This window comes from Eleutherodactylus coqui, chromosome 7, assembly GCF_035609145.1.
Source record: "Eleutherodactylus coqui strain aEleCoq1 chromosome 7, aEleCoq1.hap1, whole genome shotgun sequence".
Taxonomy (NCBI): Eukaryota; Metazoa; Chordata; class Amphibia; order Anura; family Eleutherodactylidae; genus Eleutherodactylus; species Eleutherodactylus coqui.
Genome location: NC_089843.1, coordinates 185,435,672 through 185,460,251, shown reverse-complemented (window position 1 = coordinate 185,460,251; position 24,580 = coordinate 185,435,672). Strand labels below are relative to the sequence as shown.

Sequence of the window (24,580 nt, the reverse complement as noted above, 5' to 3'; positions counted from 1 at the left end):
GTCACTGCAATGGGATATATTTATGTACCGCCGGTGGCTTCCTGGGACCCACCCATGCTGTCGGTCCACATGGACTTCCCATTAGGAAGATGTACGTGCCTGTGTATACTTATTAAAAACTTGAGCCTGACTGGGGCATGCAGTTTGGGCCGAAGCCCACCTGTATTTAATCAGACGTTAGCTCTGCTGTCCAGGGCACTGCAATGTGATATATTTTTGTACCGCCAGTGGGTTCCAGGGAGCCACCCATGCTGTCGGTCCACACGGACTTCACATTAGGGAGTTGTACCTGCCTGTGTCTATGTATTAAAAACCCCGGTCTGACTGGGGCATGCAGTGTGGGCCGAAGCCCACCTGTATTTTATCTGACGTTACCTCAGCTGTGCAGGGCAATGCAATGGGATATATTTATGTACCGTCGGTGGCTTTCTGGCACCCACCCATGCTGTCGGTCCACACGGAGTTGTAACTGCATGTGTCCACTTCTAAAGAATCCCAGTGTGACTGGGGCATGCAGTGTGGGCCGAAGCCCACCTGCATTAAACATGACATTACCTCAGCTGTGATGGGCAATGCAATGGGATATATTTATGTACCGCCGGTGGGTTCCAGGGAGCCACCCATGCTGTGGGTGCACACGGAATTCCCATTGCGGAGTTGTACCTGCCTGTGACTATTTATAAAAAAACGCGGTCTGACTTGGGCATGCAGACACCTTGACAGAATGAATAGTGTGTGGCACATAGGTTCCCCATTGCTATGCCCACGTGTGCAGCTCCTGATGGAGGTGGCACAGGATTGGATTTATCATTGCTTCTGTACAGCATTGTGGGCTATCGCCCCACCCCTTTTAAAGAGGGTCGCTACCTAGCCGTGCCAACCCTCTGCAGTGTGTGCCTGCGGTTCCTCCTCATAGCAGACACACTTATAAATAGACATGAGGGTGGTGTGGCATGAGGGCAGCTGAAGGCTGCGCAGTGACACTTTGGTGTGTGCTGTGGACACTGGGTCATGCGGGGGGGGGGGGGGGTTGGGCAGCATGTAACCCAGGAGAAGTGGCAGCGGAGTGTCATGCAGGCAGTGATTGTGCTTTGCTGGAGGTAGTGTGGTGCTTAGCTAAGATATGCATTGCTAATGAGAGCTTTTCAGAAGTAAAAATTGTTGGGAGGGGGGGCCCACTCTTGCCGCTATTGTGGCTTAATAGTGGGACCTGGGAACTTGAGATGCAGCCCAACATGTAGCCCCTCGCCTGCTCTATCCGTTGCTGTGTCGTTCCCATCACTTTCTTGAATTGCCCAGATTTTCACAAATGGAAATCTTAGCGAGCATCGGCATATACAAAAATGCTCGGGTTGCCCATTGACTTCAATGGGGTTCGTTATTCGAAACGAACCCTCGAGCATCGCGAAATTTTCGTCCCGAGTAACGAGCACCAGAGCATTTTGGTGCTCGCTCATCTCTAGTCTTCATCTGTCCCTATGCAATTTTCTGTATAGAAGACGGAAAGTTGAGATGGAGTTTGCATCGGATTGAACAACATATTGAATTTACTGAAACAAAGTTTGAATATTTGGCTTATTTTTACCCTTTAGTAGTTTCTGGAGTTTAGGGGAAAATCCTAGTCGTTGGGGAATAAGCATACAAACATATGTAGAGAAGACAAACTTTATGCAAATGTTGCCAGAATTGAATTGCAAATCACAGTTCTGCATGGCAACGGGGTTAACCACAGAGCCAGCTTTTATAATCCCCAATGATTTTTTTTTTTGTAACTATATATTTAATGCGGATCATATAATGTTGATTTTTAGCTTCATATTTTCCAATTTGCTTTTCTGATAAAAAATGTTTAGGAACGACCACTAGATGGTAGACACTTACTCCAAACAACTCAGGACTCTTGTTTTTCTTTGGACATGAATGGAAAACTGAAATGTTCAAACCATGAATTTATTACAAGGTAACAAGATCACCATTGTAAGTAAAAAAAATTATTTGTGAGAAATACCTGGTAAAAAATGTTGTACATATCTATACAAGCTTTTGGAAATGCTATAATGAACAAATATGTGCCACAAAATACATTTATTGAAAAATATAAGAAATTACAAAATTCACAAAGTTACAATAATAATATCCACTGTATGAAACAGTATTCAAGCTACACACGCTGCAACACAATACACTATGTCAGCCAGAAAGAGGTTTCTCCACTAGCTTTATTGATGATGAGTCACTGGATGTATTGGGGTTTATCAAAATAATCTACATGCTCTCCCTAAGGAGAAATGATATCCTTCTATACCCATGTCTATAGGCCTCTCACCAGCCAAGCCAGAAACCTACTGCGCACTGATGAGGGGCTATCATCCGAAACAGCTGTCTGTGTATGGTTATTCTGGCTTTGGCTCACAATACTTAGTCATTGTTACAAGGCTTGTTTAAAACATCTGACTTGCAGTAATACTGCCTTCCAATAGGTGGTGCTGCAGAGGTATTGTTCCATCTTTCCATTTGCATATTTCCGAGAGGAGCATGGATGGCCTTATACGTCTCCTCACACCTTCGAGGTGCTCTCCGTAAGGAGAAACAATACCCTTCGTGACCCACATCAAAATAATGGAAACACCTAGGATTAATAATGCTCATCTAGGTGTTTCCTTTATTTTCATAAATCTTTGTAACTGCACCTTAATCATGTCTTGCTGTGTAGAACTTGTATACATTACAACTATCATTTCAAAACTGCTTTATTTAGAGGTATATCATATATGAAGCTGAGCTGTTGTACCTAGGCTTAATGTTACAAAAGCTGTATTATAGACATTGATTTTTTGCTATTTTTTATCGTTTTTTCGAGGGGAGGGGCCTGTTCCCCTGATCTTTTAAGATGCTAGCAATGTCCCAAGTATCTAGTGCTGCACTGATTGATCATTAAAAGACACCCAGCGATGCAACTGAAAGTTCTGGCCAGGGCCACAGTCAAAGGTAGAGTTGAGCAGGGTGGAAGCCCCAACATGAGCCTTTGCATCATAGCTCATTAGCTTTGTTTCTGTCGACGAAATATATGCACGCTGCTTTGAAGCACAAAGAGTAATTTTGTAAATAAGAGTATACTATTGTGTCACAAAACACAGGGTTTTTTTTTTGCAAAGTGCCCTCTGTGCAGCCCCCGCAACTGGAGATTCCTAGTGGGGGTAGTGCTTGAGGAGGAAGCAGGTCCTCCTCCGATCAACAATGCTGAGCATTTTAGCACCAAAACTGGTTTAAAGATGCTTATTTAAAGTGTTATATGATTGTAACACTTTAAGCTGTACAATTATTTGTGGTTGTTTAAACCATAAAATAACACAATGTAATACATCAAGATGGCCACATCAATTTAATTAATAAATGGTTCAATACACATATTAAAACAACACTGTAAATATTACAATCTACTTGAATGCATTCTAATTATCATTCTTAAGCAGGATGAGTAGCTACTGCTTGTAAAGTGCAACACATTAGTGGGTTTATTATAGTAGTCATATATCTACATGTTGCAAGCAATGTAACTTACCATATATACTGGAGTATAAGCCAAGTTTTTCAGCACATTTTTTAATGCTGAAAAAGCCCCCCTTGGCTTCTACTCGAGTGAGGTAAAAAAAAATAACAACAAAAAGCCTGCAATGCTTACCTCCCAGCCGGCATCTGTGTCCCCTACACAATGGTCTTCCTGGCGGTGCGGCAAGCTGCTTGAGAATTCTCCCTATTGTCATCTATCTGCTCAGCTTTGAATTCCCCCGCTGTCAGCGCTGTGTAGGCAAGCGCTGTGATTGGATTGAGTGCCAGCCAATCACAGCCGGCGTTCGATCCTTCACAGCCATTTAGTGGATGACATCACTGAATGGCTGTGATTGGTTTATCGAGCGCCGTCTGTGATTGGCTGGCACTCGATCCAATCACAGCGCTTACTTACACAGCGCAGACAGCGGGGGAATTCAAAGCCGATCAGGGAGATGACAGCGGGGAGAATTCTCAAGCAGCTTGTCGCACTGCCGGGGAGACCATCGCACTGGGGACACAGACGCCGGTGGGAGGTGAGTATTGCATTTTTTCTTTACCTAGTGTATACTCGAGTATAGCTAGGCTTATACTCGAGTCAAAAAGTTTTACCAGTTTTTGGTGGTAAAACCTATTGACTCAGCTTATACTCGGGTCGGCTAAGACTCGAGTATATACGATAAATATGTGTGTTTTCGTCATTTGGGTTTATAAGGCATTATTAAAAGGTAAAGTTTTTCATTTATAAACATGGTCAAATAGTAGATCCCGATCTACCGGTAGACCTCAGAGTGTGTATGTGAGGAGAAGGGGATGGGGGGGGCGGCAATAAATTTTGAAGTTAGGCCATCAGGCCTTTTTGCTGGTATCTACTTAGGAAAGGGAAAACTATGCCTTCACACATTTCAATGTTCCTGTTACTACTCTTTTCCAGCTAAATACACTGTTGAATCATCTAGTGAGTCTCAACCAATATGCATAGCTGATGTGGGTTTCACACATAATGACAACTCATATGTCAAAGGCAAAGAGAAGAAGAAGCATGGTGTAAAGTGCAGGGAGGTCATGGCTGTGGAGCAAGAGCCATAAGTCAATGTGGCTAGTAACTTTTAGGGGGCGCAAACAAGGGACATGTAAAATGTAGCATTATCATTTGCAGTCTTTGGTACCTTAGTATTGTAAATCATCTAACTCAAGCTTCACAAAAAGTAAGTCCTATACTGAAAAAATATGGCCACCCCAAAATGTTTAGAGAAAAAGATTTGTGGCATTTTCAGACATTTATCACTATATGTCTACAAACCATATTTTTATGAAATTATTTAATCCCAGTTTGACATAAAACTAAAGAAGACTATTACATAAACAATACAGAGAGTAAAAGCTGTCAATATGTATACCGTAATATAATGGACAGCCAAACAGTTTTTCCCACAATTTCCCCATAAATAAACACACTCGAAAAAGCTGAGTATGGATATTTATTTCGATAGCGAATAAGCCACTACTTTACCTCTCAGGGAAGGCTTATCTCAGGGGACAACAAAGGATCGGACATACTGGGGAGGCTGGAGAATTTTTCGTCTGCCCCATATAATTAGATAGTTTGTCAAGAATTACATTCAAAAGTATTGCAAGGGCTACTCAATAAAGAAAACTATGACATATTTGACCGTTGGAACCTCACCAATTTGTAGAATGAGGCGATCTGCGGAAGTGGTTTTGAGGAAGTTCCCATTAATACGCATTCCTCCTCTACTGAAGTGAATAGGAATTAGGGATAGTGTTTTCCTGTTCCTTTAACATTAGGACATTCTTGTTCTTAAGATTGATGAGAGATCTCAGCTGTATACGCACTAATATTACTTTTCTGACATGTCATAAAAGTCTTTAGTTGGAAAGCCCCTAAATATTTAAAAATTGAAAAGGAAAAGATAACCAGCCCCCATCCAATGATGGACTGCCTTCTAGCACTCTACTTCTTCATGGATGATCCAAAGACTCAGTCAAATTCCTGGCTACTCTCACTCCTACTTTCTGATGAGCTGCTTCTGTAATACTTATGTCGGTTGCCACCAATCTTTCTTCTCTGTCCTCTACTGTATTGGAATGTTTTCCCAGTATTGTACCTTATTGGGATGTCTTTCGTATGGATAGTACTATGAGTTTGCTTTTCACCTTTATGTTTCTTTGCTTTTTTTGGTTGCATGCTCTTTTTTGTGTTTCTCTCCCTGTTTGTATATCTATCAGGCTTATCTTTAGTAGTGCTTTTAAAATAGTCCTTATGTGTTGTTGGCTGTGTCACAAGTATATGTTCTTCGGACTTGGGTAGATTCTTACATTGTCCCTCCGATTCAGAGCATCCTAAATCATTAACATTTGCTGGGAAGTCTACTTGTGGGCCTTGGTTATCACTATCAGTGTCATTGTAGCCTGGAATGTCAAAAAGTGCACTACCCTCAGTGCCATAGTAATCAGGTCCGTTGCTGTACCCATTAGTCTGCCCATCTCTAGTATGTGACGTTTCTGTTTGAAGTCCCCCCGTGGCATTAAAGAGGAAATTTGTGTTTTCATATATTCCAATGTCATTTTGAGTTGCACTTATTGTACTATTAGCATCAAACTTTACATTAGGCCTATGGGTATTATCTCTAGTACTAGTTTCTTTATTAGGAGTCGTTTCCTTGCCATACATGCTTGCAGGTTTGTTAGTCGGAATGATTGTATCTTCATGGTTTTCTCTATTTTCTGTACCTTTAAGTCCCTCTGTGGTATTAGGGACGAAACCTGCATCTCCATACATTTCAATGTCATTCTGAGCTATACTTTTTGTACTATCATTAGTATCCAACTTCAAATTAGGCATATGGGTATTACTTCTGGTACTAGTTTCTGTAGCAGGAGCCTTTATGCTTGCAGGTTTGTTGGTCGGAATAATTGTATCTTCATGGCCTTCTGTATTTTCTGTATGTTTAAATGCACTTCTGTCATCTTGCCCTCTTTTGTCCTTCAATTAGATCATATGAAATACAAAGTTTAGGTAATAAAATAATAGATGCTCCAATCTATAATAACTTTTAGATTACCCCAAAGTTCTAATTGTGAAAGGAGCAGAAGAAATGTGTCTTGATCACCAATCCCCAATGCAATGTGATCCCTACACTTCTTTGGATTACAGAGGGTAGGACACATACTTATTAGCAGCCGTGCATAAATAGTTTCTATTTTTCTGATCAGATACCATTAATAGAGGAAGTTTAGACAAATCTACTTTGTCTGGAATAGCAACATGTCAGAAAACTATACTGATGCAGATCTGAGAGCACTTGTATGAGTGTCCAGGCTTCTTCTGCAATACTTGGATATTCCCATCATTAGAGATCTCTAGTACAAAGTTCAGAGAGACGCATCAATCATTGTGGCTGATATTTACGGTACATTGATGGAAAAATCCAAGCAGTGACATAAGTACTAGAATGTTTTACCTTATCTTGTACCAATGCAATTTTCTGACGTGTGTATATAGCACAACAGACGATGCATGTTTTGTCTCTTGGCTTCCTACACTCTATCAGTCTTAGGGTGCGTTCACACGAGCGCATAAACGGTGCGTTTTTGCGACCAAACGTATATACGTGACCATCTGAGGCAATGGTTTCGAATGTATTCGTTCACATGGGCGATTTTACGGCACGTAAAAACGGCAACCCGCGGAAAAACGGACATACGCGACCGAAATACGTGCCGGTGATTATTCGATGGCCGAAAAGACCGTTTGAAAAGTAGCAACAAACGAAAATACGCTTTCCAGCTCTGGTCGTGATCGGCGAAAAACGTTCTTTCCGGCGATTATAAGCTGCGCTTGTGCAAACGTAAATACGCCTACGCTCGTGTGAACGCACCCTCATAGAAATTAATACTTGTTAAGGTGCAAAACAAGAACAGGAGTTGCACATTTATTTTGACAACAGAACTACTGTCTCATAAAGTGATGGCTTATTGCTGAGATAGGCCCTCACTTACTGGCTGGTGGGAATCCAACAGCTGGAACGCCCACTGATCCTAAGAATAATGGTCCAGTAGTGCTAATTAAACTCTGAATCTTCTTCACTGTTTCCTGCAAAGGTGATCATTGTCACTCGCTATACATAGAATTGCAGCACAACTTCATTCACTTTATGGGGGCTGTGCTGAAGTTCTTTGCGCAGCTGATTTCCAGGAGCACAACTGTGCAAGAAATACTTTGAAGCGGATACAGCACTAATGGTGGCTTTACAAGGGCGTACTTGCATGCAAAAAAATTGCACAGAGAATGGAACCTATTGATTTAAATGGGTTTTTTCTCATTTCCCTTTTTTTGCGCGTGTGAAAAAAAGTAGCATGCTCTACTGTTGTGCGCATCTGCGCACTAAAGGTTCGCATAGAAGTCCATGGGGGTACACAATGCACAACAGGATGCTCAATATGCTGCTCAATTCCGCAAAAGAAAGAACACATCTGGAGCTTATTAGGCTAAATAACCATTTAAATCAGAGCATGGCTATATCCTATCTGCAAAAAACCATACCTTGCAAATGCAAAAAGTACAGTAAAATATGTCAATACACGCCCCAGAAAAACTAGTTCGTACCGCAAAAACATAGCATTGAGGTGCGTGCAAAAACGCATACACCCATGTAAAGCTGCCGTAAAGCAGAGCCATAACTCTCTTATTCTAAACATCAGTGGGGTCCCAGCAGTTGGACTTCAACCGATGGAAGAAAAGTTAATAAAATAATGGAATACTTTTTATATAATATAATTAGATCATATTCGTTAAAAAGAATTTCCAGCAAAAATGTAAAATTAACTGTTAGTGACTCAGCATTGGCTATTGTTTAGTAATTATTTATAAAATTTGTTACAAAAATATTGATATTTCTCTGTTGAATCTGCCATTCGGTCAATAGTGACAACAGGAAATGCAGCCATATTGGTTGCCGCATTTGAATTAGGCTGGACTTACATGGCCGTATGCAAGCTGCGCCCAAGAAACTTGGACACTGTACATTAGAGTGCCTGATCTCCACAGACACTGCACATTGTATGTCCTTCTCCATGAAAATTGAAGAGAATAGGACATGATGCAATACTTTTTACAAATAAGGGAGATAGAACATTACCTCTGCACTGCCACCTATTGGATGGAAGCATTCCTTCAAATTAATGCCTGACCCTTTATACGGGTCTGTAGAGCAATTATTGGGAATTGAAAACCAAGCCAGAATCCAATTTCCAATCAATGCTCTACAGACCTGTATAAAGGGTCAAGCATTGATTTGAAGGAATGCTGCCTTCCAATAGGTGGCGCTGCAGAGGTATTGTTCCATTCTCCTTATTTGCATATAACCCAGAGGAGCATAGATGGCCTTATAAGTCTCCTAACTCACCTTCTTGGTGCTCTACTTAAGGAGAGACATTACCCTTCCTGTTCAAATATGGTTGCCACAACAAAGCAAGAGAGCGCCAATATCTCTGCAAGTAAATAAACCATAACTACCAATTCTTGGCAACTGCTGTAATATACATTAATAATATTACACTCCTCAACATTGAAATTGCAACACCAAGAAGGGACAAGTTGTAAGGTTATGCTAATTGAAGAAATAGAAGGTGTCACTAAGATATGCAAATGATCACATTTTCAAGTATCTAGCTCCAATTTGTGGCATGAGAGGGACAGAATCCTTGAATGGAGAGACCTTGGTTTATCACTCCCACAGATTGCTATGCGCATAGGCCAAGATGTCAGCATTGTTCAGCATTGTGTGTCCCAGTGGTTGGGAGAATGACGATAAACTCAAATGACAGCAAGAGGTGAATCTCTGCACTGATGGATCGTCAGATTAGAAGAATGGCATGTAGTGATCCATTCTGTACTACGAGTGAAATTGGACGTCACATCCCAAGCCTAGGGTGTCAAACAGTGTCTAGAAAACACTTGTATAACATTAGGCTATAAGGTAATTTCTCTAAAGTATCCCAGGAGCTGTTTTTCAACACGATAACGCCAGGCTGCATGTTGTCGTGCAACTGTTTGCAGTAAGCGTAGCCTAAATGTGTTACCATGGCATGCCGCATCTCTGGACTTGCCTCCCATTGAGCACATCTGGGACAATATTGGTTGGCAATTGTAAATGGAGCTGCCAGCAGCACATCTTGATTATTGTTGCTTGTCATGAAAAAATCGTGCCGATTTATGCTAAATCAGATTGGATCATCCCAATCTGATTTTTAGCAATAATCACCAGAATATTGTCTCTTTGCTTTGAGCAGAAAGTACAGGTGTGTTGGATTAGAACTGCTGCCTTACAGTGCTGGAGTTTTAGGTTTGGATTTCACCTTGATGGGGATTTGAACCTGGGTGTCAGTTGTGCCGTGACTTCTGGATTCATATTGCACCTATTGGCACTTATATATTTCATTCTGCCTGGGCAGGAAAGGGTTAAACACCCTTTCTGATGTTTAGCTGATAGGATGGCTGAGATGATTGATAGCTCTGGTTGATTGATAATCAAGTTGCCTGGACATCCATAGAGGCACATAACCAGCAATTTATATCCTTCTTTATGTTGTCTTGTCTTTCTCGTTATGTTTATGGGGCACCATATTTTAATTATTTAAATAAAAGTTAATTTTTAAGGGATCATTCCAGTGAATATATTCCATTTTCTTTATTGATCCTCCTGCCTCAGTGATTCAATGATTGATAGCTCAGCCAGCCAATCAGTTTCTTTTTATGACTATTTAGTCCATTTAGCAGGGACACTTCCTGCTGGTTATACTGTTTTTGTACTTGGCCATATGCTATGCCACTAAGTTGTACTATTGTGTATTAGGACTGTTGTTTCAGACAGCTTTAGTTACTTTGGTTATTCATATCCAGGGTTTTACTGTTAGCTTGATAGTCGTCATATAGGTTGGATTGATTCCAGTCTCCCTCCGAGTGGGTTCATCCTTTTTAAGACTGGTGCTCTGCTTGATGGTCTGGTCCAGTTTGGGTGATTCTGGCATTCTGGTCCTTGTACAGCTATATCTGATTCAACTTGTACTGATCACTTATTGTTCCGTAACTGCTCACACTATATGTGACACTATAACTAGCCCAAAATGTAATAACACTGTTTGGTGATTGATCCAATTGAGGCGTTAACCAAACATTTACAGGCACTGTCTTTTGAGTTATTGCATATCAAACAACAGGCTCAGTCCTGGCAGCAGGGTACTTCCGGCAGCAGGGTACTTCCCGCAACAGGGCGTAAAGGTACGTCCTGGGGATAGAGCAAGATCACTTATGATCTCGCGCTATCCCGCAGCCGGAGCCAGCTGTCAGTCATAGCCAGCCTCCCGCTGCTTTTTCTTATATTAGCATAAAAAAAGGTTAAAAAAAATTAAAACCTTACATATTTGGTATTGTCGCATCCAGAACAACGCGTACAATAAGTTGCACATGCTTTTGACTGTGCACGGAAAAAAGTGTTAAAAAAAATGCTAAAAAACTGAGGCAAGATGCTAATTTTTAGCATTTTGCCTCCCTAAAAATGCAATAAAAGTGATCAAAAAAGCCGTATGTACCCCAAAATGGTACCAATTAAAACTACAGCTTGTCTTGCAAAAAATAAGTCCTCATAGAGGTCCGTACATAAAAAAAAATAAAAAAATTACAGGACTTTGAATCCAGTGATTTAGAAAAAAAAATATTTCTAAAAAAAGGGTTTTTAATTGCAGAAAAGTGGAAAAATCTAAAAAAAATATAAGAATTTTGGTATCGTTGTAAACGTACCAACCCGCAGAAAAAATGGACTGTCATTTATGCTGCATGATTAACGCTGCAAAAAAAAATCTGTGGCAGAATTGATGCGTTTTCTCTCCCTGCTATCATAAAAAAAAACAATAAAAGTTTTAATATAGTCTATGTACCCAAAAGTGGCACCGATAAAAACTGTTGTTCTCCATACAAAAAACAAGCCCTTATATGGCCGCATCGACGGAAAAATAAAAAAGTTATGACTTTTGAAAAATGGAGAAGAAAATCCGCCAAAAATCGTTGTGTCCTTAAGCCCAAAATAGGCCATATCTTTAAGGGGTTAAAGAAACTAAACTAAACTTGATCTCCCAGATTGTTTTTCTGGGAAGCATCAGGATTTTGTAACCTCCTGGGAGTCATGCAAGCCTCATTTTAAGCTAAGAGCACAGTCGTCCGCTAACGAGACCCAGAGGCTGGGAAGAATTATTTCTCAGTTACAGGCCTGGGCTTTCTCCCTTCCTCGTACATCAGCAGCTTTAGCCTTAGTTGATGATTTTTTCGCTGCTCCGGGTCTATTATTCAAGGAACTTGACCAGTTAGCATTAGCCGAGAGCAAGATTCGCACTCTCCGGCAAGGTAAGGGTACTGCGGAGGATTACTGTGCGGAGTTTAGGCGCTGATTACATGATACCCAGTGGAATGACCCAGCACTTAAGAGTCAATTTTGTTTTCGATTATCCAGTCAAGTAAAATATATTATTATTCAATTTCATTCACCTCATTCTTCAGAGATGACTATGGCTCTCGCCATAAGAATTGACAGGCGAATTTGTGATATAGCCCAGGAGTCAGGAGAGTATGAATCTATTGTATGCTTGGCCTCATGTTTTCCTGAGGTATTCAAGGAACCTATGTAGATAGGAGTTGTGGGGAGGAAAGAGCGTCATGAACAATGACTAGCTGGGGGTTTATGTTTGTATTGTGAGCAAAATGGACATTTTGTACACCATTGTCCAGTGGTCAAAATGAAAAGTTCAGCTCTGGGTAAACTTATTGGCTTGTTGGGGGATGATGGTAGTCCCCTAGGTCAGCGAATTGTTGGCTTACAAGTTCCAAGCCAATCGTCTCAGCTGAATTGACCATTAATGGGCAACAAATTCCAAACACTGTATTTATTGATAGCAGGTCGGGAATAAATTTAATAGATCAGCAATTTGCTAAGCAGATAGATCTATCTAGAATTCTTCTCAATTAATCTATACCTGTATTTGCTATTCATTTCTCACTGTTATAAAAAAAAATACCTTAAATTCTATGTTAAAGGGGTCTGTTTGAAAATCAGGTTATTCCATTAATAGGAGATAGAATTATATGTCTTTGAGCCTCTTCCAGTGCAAGTTGTGCTAGCAATGCTTTGGTCACGATAACATAATCCAGTCATTGAATGGGAATCCATAGATATCTGTCGCAGGGGAAAGAGTTGTTTGGATGAGTGTATTCCAAGCAACATCAGCATAATTCAAACTAATCCTCTTCCCGATTTATATTGCAGATTACGTAGATGTGTTCTCTAAGGTAAATTACCACCGCATAAAGAATATGATTGCACTATTGAGCTAGTTCTGGGCAGCAGGCTGACAGAAAGTCATGTGTTTAATCTTATGGGCCCAATCTTTTTTTCGGGGCAAGAGATTTCCTTCTTAGGGTACATTATTTGTCTGCAAGATTTTCAGATAGGCCCAGATAAAGAACAGGCTGTTCTAGACTGGGTCCAGCAAGAATATTTAAAGGCACTTCAAAGGTTTCTTGGATTCGCAAATTGCAATAGAAAATTTATTAATGGATTTTCTGAAATATTGAAGCCTCCTACTGGCTTGACTGAGAAGGAAGCTGGTCTCTCTAATTGGTCTGCTGCAAGGAAATTGTCAAATTACACAGGTTACCAGTTAATATAGACTCTGATTGGGGTGTGCAATTTGTGTCTCGGTTTTGGCGGGTGCTTTGTAAACTTCTCAAAATTGTCCTTTTCCTCTAACTCTCATCCAGAAACAAATGGCAGACAGAAAGGATGAACCAAAGTCTGGAAAAGTATCTACGTTGCTATTATTATTTTTAAAAATCTGGTTGTCAATCCTAACCCGATTATTTCACTGATCGCTCAACAACACTAATCTTGATTAGTGTTGCCACATTCTGTGTGGCAGAACACTGAAATGCGTATAACACATATAAGTGTATGTATTTCTGCGTGTGTCCCTCATACTGGATACTGAATAAATGGAGATATTTTGAATATTTTCTTTCAATTTTTCATCATTTGCATATCATTAACATGTCTATTGATCCTGAGATTTCCATTATTCAATGACTTTTCATACTTTATGAAGCTATTTCAATATCAAGAAGTTTATATATTATTACGCTAGTAAATTGAAATATTTTTAGTCAAAATTCTGATATTATTAAATATTGTCATTAAAACACAACAGTAAATTTCCATTTGTTTATAATCATAATATAGATGTACCTTGGCTTCTTTATTTTCTGGTAGAAATTCAAATACATAGACATTTAGACCTCTGGTGGAAGTATGACCTTTGTAAATTAGCTAAACACAAGGTAGGAACAAAAAAAAACAATTTAAAAATCAATTGTTAAAGTCCATTCAATATATGAGCAGAATTATTTATTCACACAGTGAAGTGTGAATTCTTCTAGACCCCCATTCTGTATCCTCCGTTTGTTTGGGCTAAAGAGACATTTCAAAAACTGCAGTACATCCCTGCAATACATTTAAAGGGAACCTGTCACTTTGAAAATGCAGTAGGGCTGGTAATTTTTTCATTTAAACTTTTGATCACTCTCAGGCCTTAGTCACACGGGCGTTTTTTCAAGCGATTTGCGGATCGCATGACGGATGCGCATCCGCAAATCGCGTGACCGGTGCGCGCAAGTCGCCCGCAAATCGCCCGAAAATCTGCTCCTAGCCACGTTTCATTAGAAACGGGCCGGAGCTGTCCAGCGCATTGCATTCAATGGAGATGGCAATAGAGCCGGCTCCATTTAAAGGAATGCGCTGCGGGGGAGCCCGGGATGAATTGTCGGGAAGGGCTTAAATATATAAGCCCTTCCCTGCAATTCATCCTAAAATGTGTAAAAATAAAAAATATATATGTACTCACCTTCTCCCGGCAGCCGGAGCTCCGCGCGGCCGTCCTGCAGTGGGTGTGAAGGGGGTGTGAGTCAGACCTGCCCCCTGATTGGCTCAGCGCTGAGCCAATCAGAGGCATGTCTCACTCACACCCATTCATGAATTCATGAATGGATGTGAGTCAGACCTGCCCCTGATTGGCTCAGCGCTGAGAGGCAGCAGTCACTCACCCATTCATGAATTCATGAATGGGTGTGTGAGTGAAACCTGCCTCTGATTGGTCAGGGCTGTGACCAATCAGAGGCAGATCATTCAGCAGGCGGGGATTTTAAAGCCCCGCCGGCTGAATAGTGCCGAGAAGCAGTTCAGGAGAACTGACAGCGGCCGTGGCTGGACTCCGGCTGCAGCGGAAAGGTGAGTATACAATTTTTTTTTATTTTAACACATTTTAGGATGAATTGCAGGGAAGGGCTTATATATTTAAGTCCTTCCCGACAATTCACCCCGCGCACGCCGGCAGCCCATTGCTTTCAATGGAGCGGCTGTATTGCCGGCTCCATTGAATTCAATGGGTAAACATCGTTCTTCTCTGTCACAGCTGTTACAGCTGTGGCAGAGAAGAATGATTTGTCTTCTATATGTTCTCAATGGGGTCGGCGCTGCTGCCGCCGGCCCCATTGAGCGCATATAGAGAAGAGAACAGGAATCGCAGATCGCACATAGGTGTGATCTGCGATTTCTGTTCTATAATTTATCAGACGAGCGCATAAAAAGCGCTCATGTGTCCGATACCATTGCAAAGCAATGGTTTTATAAAATCGCCGGACACATGCGCATGCGCAAATCACGGCTAAAAACGCCCGTCTGACTAAGGCCTCAGGGTGCCTACCCACTAGAGATATATTTTCATGCGATGCGAGAGCAAGTGAAAACGCATAATTATGAAACCAATGATTTTCAATGGATTCAAACTCATTTGCAATTTTTACTTTCAAGCCTCGCAGCACAGAGAAAAAATCTTCAGTATCGCTCAGTGTTTTCAATGGGGCTGGAGGCAGCAGCACCAGCCCTATAGAAAACATAGGGAGTACATTGCAGACTTCTGCCACAGCTGTGACAGCTATGGCCGAGGATTTCTTCATCCCAGCGGGTTCCTTTATACCCTGTGATTGGTCACAACGCTCAGCCAATCACAGGCAACGCTCAGCCATTCATTGAATTCAATCACAGGCAGCGCACAGCTGTCATTTAATGGCTAAGCGCTGCCTGTGATTGGCTGAGCGCTCAGCCAATGAGACAAGTGCTTTCTCGGGGCCAGAAGATGACTGCCGGGGCCAGACAGAGGAGCCAAATGGTTCTTCTAGGTAAGAATAATTTTTTTCCCTTTTTTTCCCAGCTAGGGCTGATTTTCAGGGAAGGGCTTATATTTCAAGCCCTTTCCCGCAAATCATTGCTGCTTTCAATGGGGCCGCAGCAGTGCCAACCCCATTGAAAGCAATAGGATAGCATCACAGACTTCTGCCACAGCTGTGACTGCTATGGCAGAAGATTCCTTCATCCTGCAGGAATGAAGGAATCCTCTGCCATAGCTGTGACAGCTATGGCAGAAGTCCGCAATGTACTCCCTATGTTTTCAATGGGGCCGGCGCTGCTATCACTAGCCCAATTGAGCACACTGAGCGATATCGCTGAGTTTTCTCTGCGCTGCGAGGCACTCGCTCTCATATAGCAAGAAAATATATTGCTAGTGGGTAGGCACCCTCAGGCTCCATTCACACAGGGTGGTTCAGTTTCGATAAAAAACGCACCAAAAATTGCATTGGAAAAACTGTGTGTGTTTTTTTGACACATTTTACTACAAACATAGTAAAAACACACATAGTTTCACCAATGCACTTTTTAGTGCGGTTTTTATTGTTTCTGAACTGCCCCATCTGAATGGAGCCTAAGAGTATGTTTACATGTGGAGGAAATGCTGCAGAATGTCCACAGTGAAAATTCCACAGCAATTCCACAGCATTTCCGCATGCAAAACACAGTCACAATCTGCACCATTGCTCACCTGACCAGCGGTGCTGCGCACAGTACAGACCGCCGGTTACCGGGTGCAGAAGGCACTGACAGCAGAAGATTTTGGAGGGGAGCGCTGTATCCTCTGAAATAAGCTGCATATATGGAAATGCTGCTAGATTTTCCATGGAATGTCCTCTTTAGACATTCCACAGTATTTACCCCCTGTAAACATACCCTAAGCTTAGTCTGCCATACTAAAATGTATCCAAAAACCTGAACAAAACCTGCCCATGTAACGGCACCCACAGGAAAAATAGTTAAAAGAAAGTACAGGAGCATAGATTAAAAAATCAGCCGAGAAACTGAAACCTGGATTGGCAACTTTGTTACATTTTAAATATACTTCTTTTTCTGCTGATTGACACTGCTGTACTATTTTATTCTGCCATTTACAATCAAAATTGTTTAAGACTTACCTTTGGGTTTTGTTCACAGCAGCCGTCTGTATTGCTGACATCATCAGGAGATTGTGTCTTCATATAAAAAAAAGCAAAGAAAAAATGTTATTAGGATATCAAATAAAATCCAACCTGTGTGGATGCAGAATAACAATACTGTTAATAGCTAAAAACATATTTAATAATTTCATTTTAACCCTTTCAAGACTTACCTATCTTGAGCCCTTAAAGCCTTTTTTTCACTTTTGAATCATTACAGTTTAAGAGCAATAACTTTTTTATTTGATCATTGACATAGCTGCATGAGGGCTTGTGTTTTTACAGGATGAGTTGTATCAACAAACTGGAGCAAGTTCAGAGAAGAGTTACCAAGATGGTGAGCGGTCTGCAAATCATGTCCTATGAGTTATGGTTAAAGAATCTGGGAATGTTTAGCTTGCAAAAAAGAAGGCTGAGAGGAGACTTAATAGCTCTACAAATATCTGAAGGGTTGTCACACTGCAGAAGGATCAGCTCTATTCTCATTTGTACAGGAAAGACTAGAAGCAATGGGATGAAACTGAAAGGGAGGAGACACAAATGGTATTAGTGTATCTTGACGCCACCAGGAATTCCTGGTGGAGTCAAGATTGACAGGGGGGTGACGCCCCCTCAATGTGATTTGCTGCAGCGCTTGTTATTTCTCAGGTCCTGCAAGGGCAATAAAATTATTTACAGAAGGCATAGAGGGGGTGCTGCGGCACCTTCCACATAGCCCCTGCCGGCCGACTGAAGGGATAGCACTTAGCTTCTCACCTGTCAGGGAGGGAGCATCCGTAACGGATCATTGACGCGGCCGCCCTCACCTATCACAAAGGCGGCTGCCGTCTTGTCAGCTGTCAGCGGGGGATTAGCCGTCACCCAGCAGAGAGCCAGCCGGTGCAAGACAGAGCAGACAGTTGGCCCTGCACAGAGGCGGCCACAGTATTCTCAGCTGTCACTGGGGGAGCACCCGTCAGCCATAAAAGAGCCGGCCCACGCAAGACACAGCAGTCAGTTGGCCCCCGGCTGTGAGCACACAGCTGGCGTCCCGTACCTAGGAGTCAGGGGACGGAAGGCAGGGAGCCTTGAGGCGCCGCCCAGGGGGGGTAAGCATTGCTCAATTAACGCCCGGACCGCAGCAGACACAGGCAACAGCACAGTGTGGATTGATTTCTGCATGCCCTGCACACACAAATCAATCCACACTGTGCTGCTAGGACCTTAATACGTTGACCCTATCAGGAGCTAGGGGTGTGACAGGGGCATTACTCCTGTAAAACCCCTAGCTTCCGGTGGCGTCAAGATACACTAATACACAAATTAGATATTAGACAGTGAGGGGGATCAATGAGTGGACAAGGTTGCCATGGGAGGTGGTGAGTTCTCCTTCAATGAAAGTCTTCAAACATAGGCTGGACAGACATCTGTCTGGGATGATTTAGTGAATCCCGCATTGAGCAGGGGGTTGGATCCGATGACCCTGGAGGTCCCTTCCAACTCTACCATTATGATTCTATTCTGTGCCTTTCATCACACCTAATAACACAACTCTTTTCGGGTTCAGTTTTTGGAACAGAGAAACTGAAGTTAAATTGAATTTAAAAGGATGAGTTTTTTTGCCATTGAAATCAATGATTAAAAAAAGCACGGAAATATTTCCATTTGAATCCGTTCAGTTTGACTTCTTTTTCTTTTTTACACGACCAATAGCGTAGCAGACTGCACTTTTTGGTCCTGTAAAGAAAAAGAAGTCAAAGTGAACGGATAGAATAGAATCATAGAATGGTAGAGTTGGAAGGGACCTCCAGGCTCATCAGATCTATCATTGATTTCCATGGGAATAAACCTCATCTGTTTAAATTCAATTTAACTTCAGTTTCTCTGTTCCAAAAATGAAAGTCATAACGGAGTGCAAACGCAGATGTGAATAGTCCCAACACATTTTTGCCATCTGATAACTAAAGTATATAGTACCAAATATACTTACTGGAAGTAGAAAGGCTTCTGAAAAAAGGCAGATCGATACAAGGATAAGCTTCATTTTAAATGTTACTAAAGGCAAAGCACAATAATTAAGTCATGATACAAAATAAGGAATTCTTGCAGTTTGTTTTTCTATTCTGGAATTTGTTATTCTACATTTCGATTAGTTTCTGCTAAGTTTTGTAACATATTTGATGTATGATACCACTTGCATTTATACAGGCTCAGGCTTCTTTTACACGGGTGCTGCGATTTTCGGCCGCCCGCATTGCGTCCGAAAATCACATGAACGAGAGGTAGCCACTACCAAGTCGCGTCTGCTTCTCCTGTTTTCTCGCCCATTCAGACAGCCGGGTTGTGGTGTATATACACCGCAGCCCAGAATTCCGTCAGCCAGGGGGAGAAAGTTCAGCTTTGCTAAACTCCCTTCCCCTCTCTGCCCCTTGCCAGTTGCCAGCAAAGGGACGGGAGAGGAGCTTAGCAGAGCTAGTGTGCTAAACTCCCTTCTCCTTCTGCCCTAGCATATGGGACCTGCCAGCAAGGGGAGGGGGAGGGACTATAGCAATGCCCCTTCCCTTTTCTGATGGCTATCGTAGGCTCCCATAGGAGTCTATGGCAACGGCCAGTGTATTCCCACAAAAGGTAGGACAAGTCCTATCCTTTCGGCGTTGCATAAAAGCGCACCATATGTGCTATCTTTTCCAGCTGGCCGGTTTTACACACCAGAAAATTGCCAATCTGAACAAATGCATTGGAATCCAATGCTTCAGATGGTCGCAATTTAGCCACGATAAAACGCTGTGTAAAAGAGGCCTCAGACTGGCCTACAGAGGAATAGGTAAATCATGCGGTACGTCCTGAGCGAGGAGTGAGCTTTCAGTCCCCCGAACCCCACACACATAAGCACTGCATGGTGCAATGGTGCAGAAGACTTGCTTCACTGCTTGTTGTTTTTATTGGTACCATTTGGGGGTTCATGTCTTTTTTGATTTCTTTTATTGCGTTTTTTTGGGAGGCACAATGAACAAAATAAGATTTTTGCTTCAGTTTTTTTTAAAATGTATTTTGCTGTGCAGAATAAATGCAATCAATTTATTGTACAGGTTGCTACAGATATGATAATATCAACATATGGGGGAAATGTGCAAAACAATTTTTTTGTTATTTTTTTCTTTTATGGGCTATATTTCTAAACTTTTTATTTTATTTTTTTTACATTTTTTTATCTGCCTGTAGGGGACATGAAACATAAAAGCTCTGATCGCTATGATAATACATTCAGTAATTCTGTACTGCAATGTATTATCGTTATTATAGCGATCACAGGCCATAGCAGGCCGGAACACCAGTGTCTGTCATCCAGTTGCCATGGCAATCCATTGGCCTTCTGTGAACCCTTTACATGCCACAATGTATATTGATTGCAGCATGTAAAAGATTATGGGCAGGGATTGGTGTTCTCATTGACCCCCTCTGTGGGATGGCATGGGTTCACTTCTGAGCCCGCACCATCCATAGGACATAAGTTTACGCCCTGTTGTGTTAACTAACAAATAATGGGCGATGCTTGAACAAGAATTTCCCCAAAACAGGACATGCTGCGCGTTTTCTATCTTTGACTATTGGTCCAGGAAAAAAATTGCTCATGAAAATTAACTAATTGAAATTAATGTTTTTCTTCACGTGCGAGTTCTGGCCTTCTAGCAATCAGACAGAACTTACGCATGAAAGTCATTGATGTGAATACAGCCTCAGGGCAGCTTCACATGGATGTATGCCCAATTGTGCACGCTTCAGGGCAACGCATTTGTGCCATGAATGAGGCACTTTTGCACACATATCAGTGCATTTTACTGTACTTTTCTGTGTGCGCACGGCACTGTCACATAGGACTCCCCCCCACCGTGATGAGATCCAAATGTGTCCTTTTTTCATGGAATTGCGCATTTGCATGCTCATTAAGCGCACATTCATACCTGCTGCATGCTCTATATATGTCAGTGCAGACGAGGATGCACAAAAACGCAGACTCCTTCTCATGAAAGTGTATGAAGAATGCAGAGGCCGACAATTTACAAATGGAGATCGGATAATATTTGCATGTAGCTGTACTTCAGACCCCCAAAATGAATTTTACTTGTAGGCTCCAGATGCTCCAGTTTGAGGGCTCTATCAGATGATAATGTCTTAGGGCTTTAACACGTGGGCGCATGCACAAATATGTTCGCCGCTACGGAGCGTAGTTGCCCATGAACGGTTTTCCCTCCGCCGTTCCCAGGCCTTTCAAACTCTGCTCCATAGCGCACGAGTTTGAAAGAAACAGCTATAAAATAGGTCCTGCTAGTCCTGTTAATACTACTTGTGGGAAAATTAGGGTAAGTCCTGTCTTTTCAATTAATGGGTGATTATACCGCTAATGAAAATTAAACCATTGAAATCGCTGGTTTCATTTTGTACTGTTATGCGGCCTTAATTTTCTCTTGCCTGTGTGAATGAGCCCTAAATATAAAGACTATACCAGGTTTAAGTAGTGTAATTAAGGGCTCTTGCAGATGATGATGACCTACAACTGTACTTGTATTGATTAGCAGGTGGTTTAACCCTTTCCAATCCAATTTTGGATTGGGGTGAAGGGGGGGGGGGGGCTTTCTCTTGTGGCCGTAGTACAATGGCGCCGTCTGCTGACTAAAGCCAGTACTGCAGTACTTGACATGCCAGAGACGCTCTGACAGCGTAATGGTGGGAATATACAGTAAGGCCAAATGCCCACGGACAGATTATCGCTGCGGAATTTGCGTTCAGACACCCGCCACGAATTCTGCAGCAATGTCCGTCCATAGACATGCTGTGGTAAACGATGCTCCCCTGCCCACAAGTGAAAATCAACTGTGATTTTCCACTTGCAGGGAAGAATCGGAACATGTTCTATTCTGTACAGAAGATCGTGCGGACAGCTTCCATTGCAATCAATGGAAGCCGTCCATCCCGCGATACTTCCGCAAAGAGCACTGCAGAAGTACCGCGAGAATGTGTGTTCTTGTTGTTTCCCCCTTTTTTTCTTACTTTTGCACTCGGTCTCCGGACTTAAAGTCGCTCTTTTCTTTATGGTTCTTTGGTTGGCAACAGTTGACAAAGTTGAAATAAAATTTTATAGCCAAATACTATTTGTCAGGAGGAATGTACGCACATACATAAGTAATGATGGCTTTTCTGTTTCTGTATTTATGCACTGTGATGTACCACCGAGATGGGCACCTGCGGTGCTGGCTGCCTCTGTTTATTTGTTAATAATCTTGGCTAAATAAAAGTTTCTTTTAAAAAGCCAAAAAAAAAAACAGGCTGCATAAGCGTGAATGAGCCGGTAATGATGTCATTAGTTCATTCGCTCTGGCAAACAAGAATCATGCAGTTCTCGCTGTGTCTAAAAAGAGCATCACTCTCTTATCACTTACATCTCTACTGACATCAGAAAAGACGCAGCTGCTCACCACACCAAGGACCATGTGTGACCACCTTGGTGCAATTACTGATGTGGACACAGACTTTACACAGCAGGTGGCGCTATTCTAACATTAGTCCTGAAATATCTGGTGATAGAAACATTTTTTTCAACAACTGTAAATAGGAAAAAATCTTTAGATCTATACATTTAACTACAGGTATGAAGAAAATGCTTTGTGATACAACCACTTTAATTACCCAAGGTAAATTTAAACTTGATTGAACAAAATCATGAATGCAAAAAAAATATGATAAAAGTTGATAGAGGACACAAAATAAAATGATACAGTGGGCCAATGTACATTGAGATTATGATAGTAATAAATAAATGTATTTATTTGACTTCTGGGCTGGTTTCTTATACCATGTGGTGTCTGCTTGATGCATCTTTGCTAGTTGCTTTTGTTCTACAATTTCAATCTTATTTATCAAATAAGCAGTCACTGTATACAATCTAACAGTAACATTACAAACAACAAATGTAACAAACTGTACAACAAACTACAAGCATATGTAAAAAATATTTACCTGCCATCTATTAGCGCTTCATCCCCTCTGAATGAATGCTGTTTATTTCAGAACTTTAAATATAGGGACGGCCAATCAGATGTCCCGAGAGTCTAAGTCACAAGTATACAGAAATGTGATGGGATTATTTCATACTTAAAATAAATCTGTGGTTTCAGCAATTAGAAAGAAAACAAAACAGCTTATTGAAAAATAGAGGATTTTTATAGTCAGCACCAAAGAAATGATTGGAATATCTTTAGACCTAAACGTTGTGTTCTGTTAATATCAGATGTGGAAATTTTCCTTTACGTAGTAATTTTGGAGATACTGCAGAAGGAGATGAGCTGGAGAATGCGAGAACTGCTAACCGCAGTGATACGTAGAGGGATACTTGTGGTTTTCAGAAGAACACCACAAGACAATGGAAAGTGCAGTCACTAATTTACTATTAGAGTGGGAATAGAAATGCACATTTAGACAAAGAAAAAGTGTGAATTTAGGGTATTTGCATGTTTCAAGTCACGTTTAATTAATTAATTAAAGGTTTATGAAATATGTACCAACAATTTTTTCTTTTGAAATGAATTCCCAGATACACATAGATCATTTCCTGAAAAGCTTTAATTATAGTCTTGTATTTTAAGGGCACGAACCGCCATCGTAAACAAGTGGTGTGGGATTTTTTATTTTACTTTTCCTAGTAACAGTTTAGAATAGCTACATATAAACAACATATTTATTCAACAAAGCAAGTCATTTTGTAACATTTTTATTACCTTAATGACAAAATAAATTATTAGTGTGTTACTGAAGTTTAGATATTGCGTTTGTGAAATATTCTTTTCGCTAAATGAAAAAAATTTGGTACAGTGTTAGGCCGCTCTCACACAAACATATTGTCATTGCAATGCATAAGTCAATAGCTCATTAATTTCTACGGGGCCACTCAGACAAGCATTTTTTTTGTGTGCATTGCTTGCGCAAAAAATGTGCAACATGCACTATCCTGGCGCGTATTACATGTCCATAAATGCAAAGATAGTGCATGGAGATTTGCAGCATGCAGCAAGTACACATCTCAGTGAGTACTTGCTGCGTGCTGGTGCGCAAGACTTGTGTGCAACACGCTGGCTCACATGGTTGTGTGAGCCTGGCCTTAGGCTGCTTTCACATCTGCATTGAAATCTCCAGTTGGAGGTTCCGTCGCAGAACCAGCACAAAATACCAGGAGAAATAGTACTGCATACAGCGCTTTTTCTTCCCATAAAATGATGGGCAGCAGGGCAGAAACCGAACAGACCCCAATATAGACTTTGGCATTTTTTCGTCTCGATTCTGTCCTGAAATGGATCTGTTCAGCCGGCGAATTCCCATTTCCTGCACCCAAAGAGGAGCAGGAAAATTGAATCCTCTCCGTAGAAGTGAGAGCAGTCTTAAAGCCCATTTAATTCGTCCAAATGACGACTTTTGAGCGATAGCCGTTGCGTGTAAATGCGCACCCATTGTGCACTTACTGTGCACTGTTCGTTCATTGCTGACATCAGGTCAGCGTGAAATCCATTGTCCCTGATAGCAGGGACTGCATGCTGAGTTTTTTTAGGGGCAGGC

General features: G+C 41.5%; 1 protein-coding gene across 2 annotated transcripts; it reads right to left on the bottom strand.

Moving 5' to 3' along the window:
• Positions 1–3,955: 3,955 nt before the first annotated feature.
• Positions 3,956–23,145, bottom strand: LOC136573005 (uncharacterized). Of its 2 annotated transcripts, XM_066574092.1 has the most exons (6): positions 22,991–23,145; positions 22,414–22,548; positions 18,966–19,030; positions 16,976–17,032; positions 13,863–13,943; positions 3,956–6,556 (listed from the first exon to the last, which is right to left on the bottom strand). In XM_066574092.1, the coding sequence occupies exons 3-6, from the start codon at positions 19,017–19,019 to the stop codon at positions 5,552–5,554; spliced, it is 1,197 nt and encodes a 398-aa protein (XP_066430189.1). In that variant the 5' UTR covers positions 19,020–19,030; positions 22,414–22,548; positions 22,991–23,145; the 3' UTR covers positions 3,956–5,551. The 2 variants fall into 2 exon arrangements, with proteins under 2 accessions (XP_066430189.1, XP_066430188.1); XM_066574091.1 differs by lacking the exon at positions 22,414–22,548 and having other exon boundaries at positions 22,991–23,144.
• Positions 23,146–24,580: the final 1,435 nt, after the last annotated feature.

Bases quoted from the DNA above. Each gene is read 5' to 3' on its own strand.
- LOC136573005 (XM_066574091.1), bottom strand. The intron at 13,944-16,975 runs GTAAGTCTTAAA...CCTTGTGTTTAG, and splicing joins GCTGTGAACAAAACCCAAAG to CTAATTTACAAAGGTCATAC. The intron at 6,557-13,862 runs GTACATCTATAT...ATCTAATTGAAG, and splicing joins CAGAAAATAAAGAAGCCAAG to GACAAAAGAGGGCAAGATGA.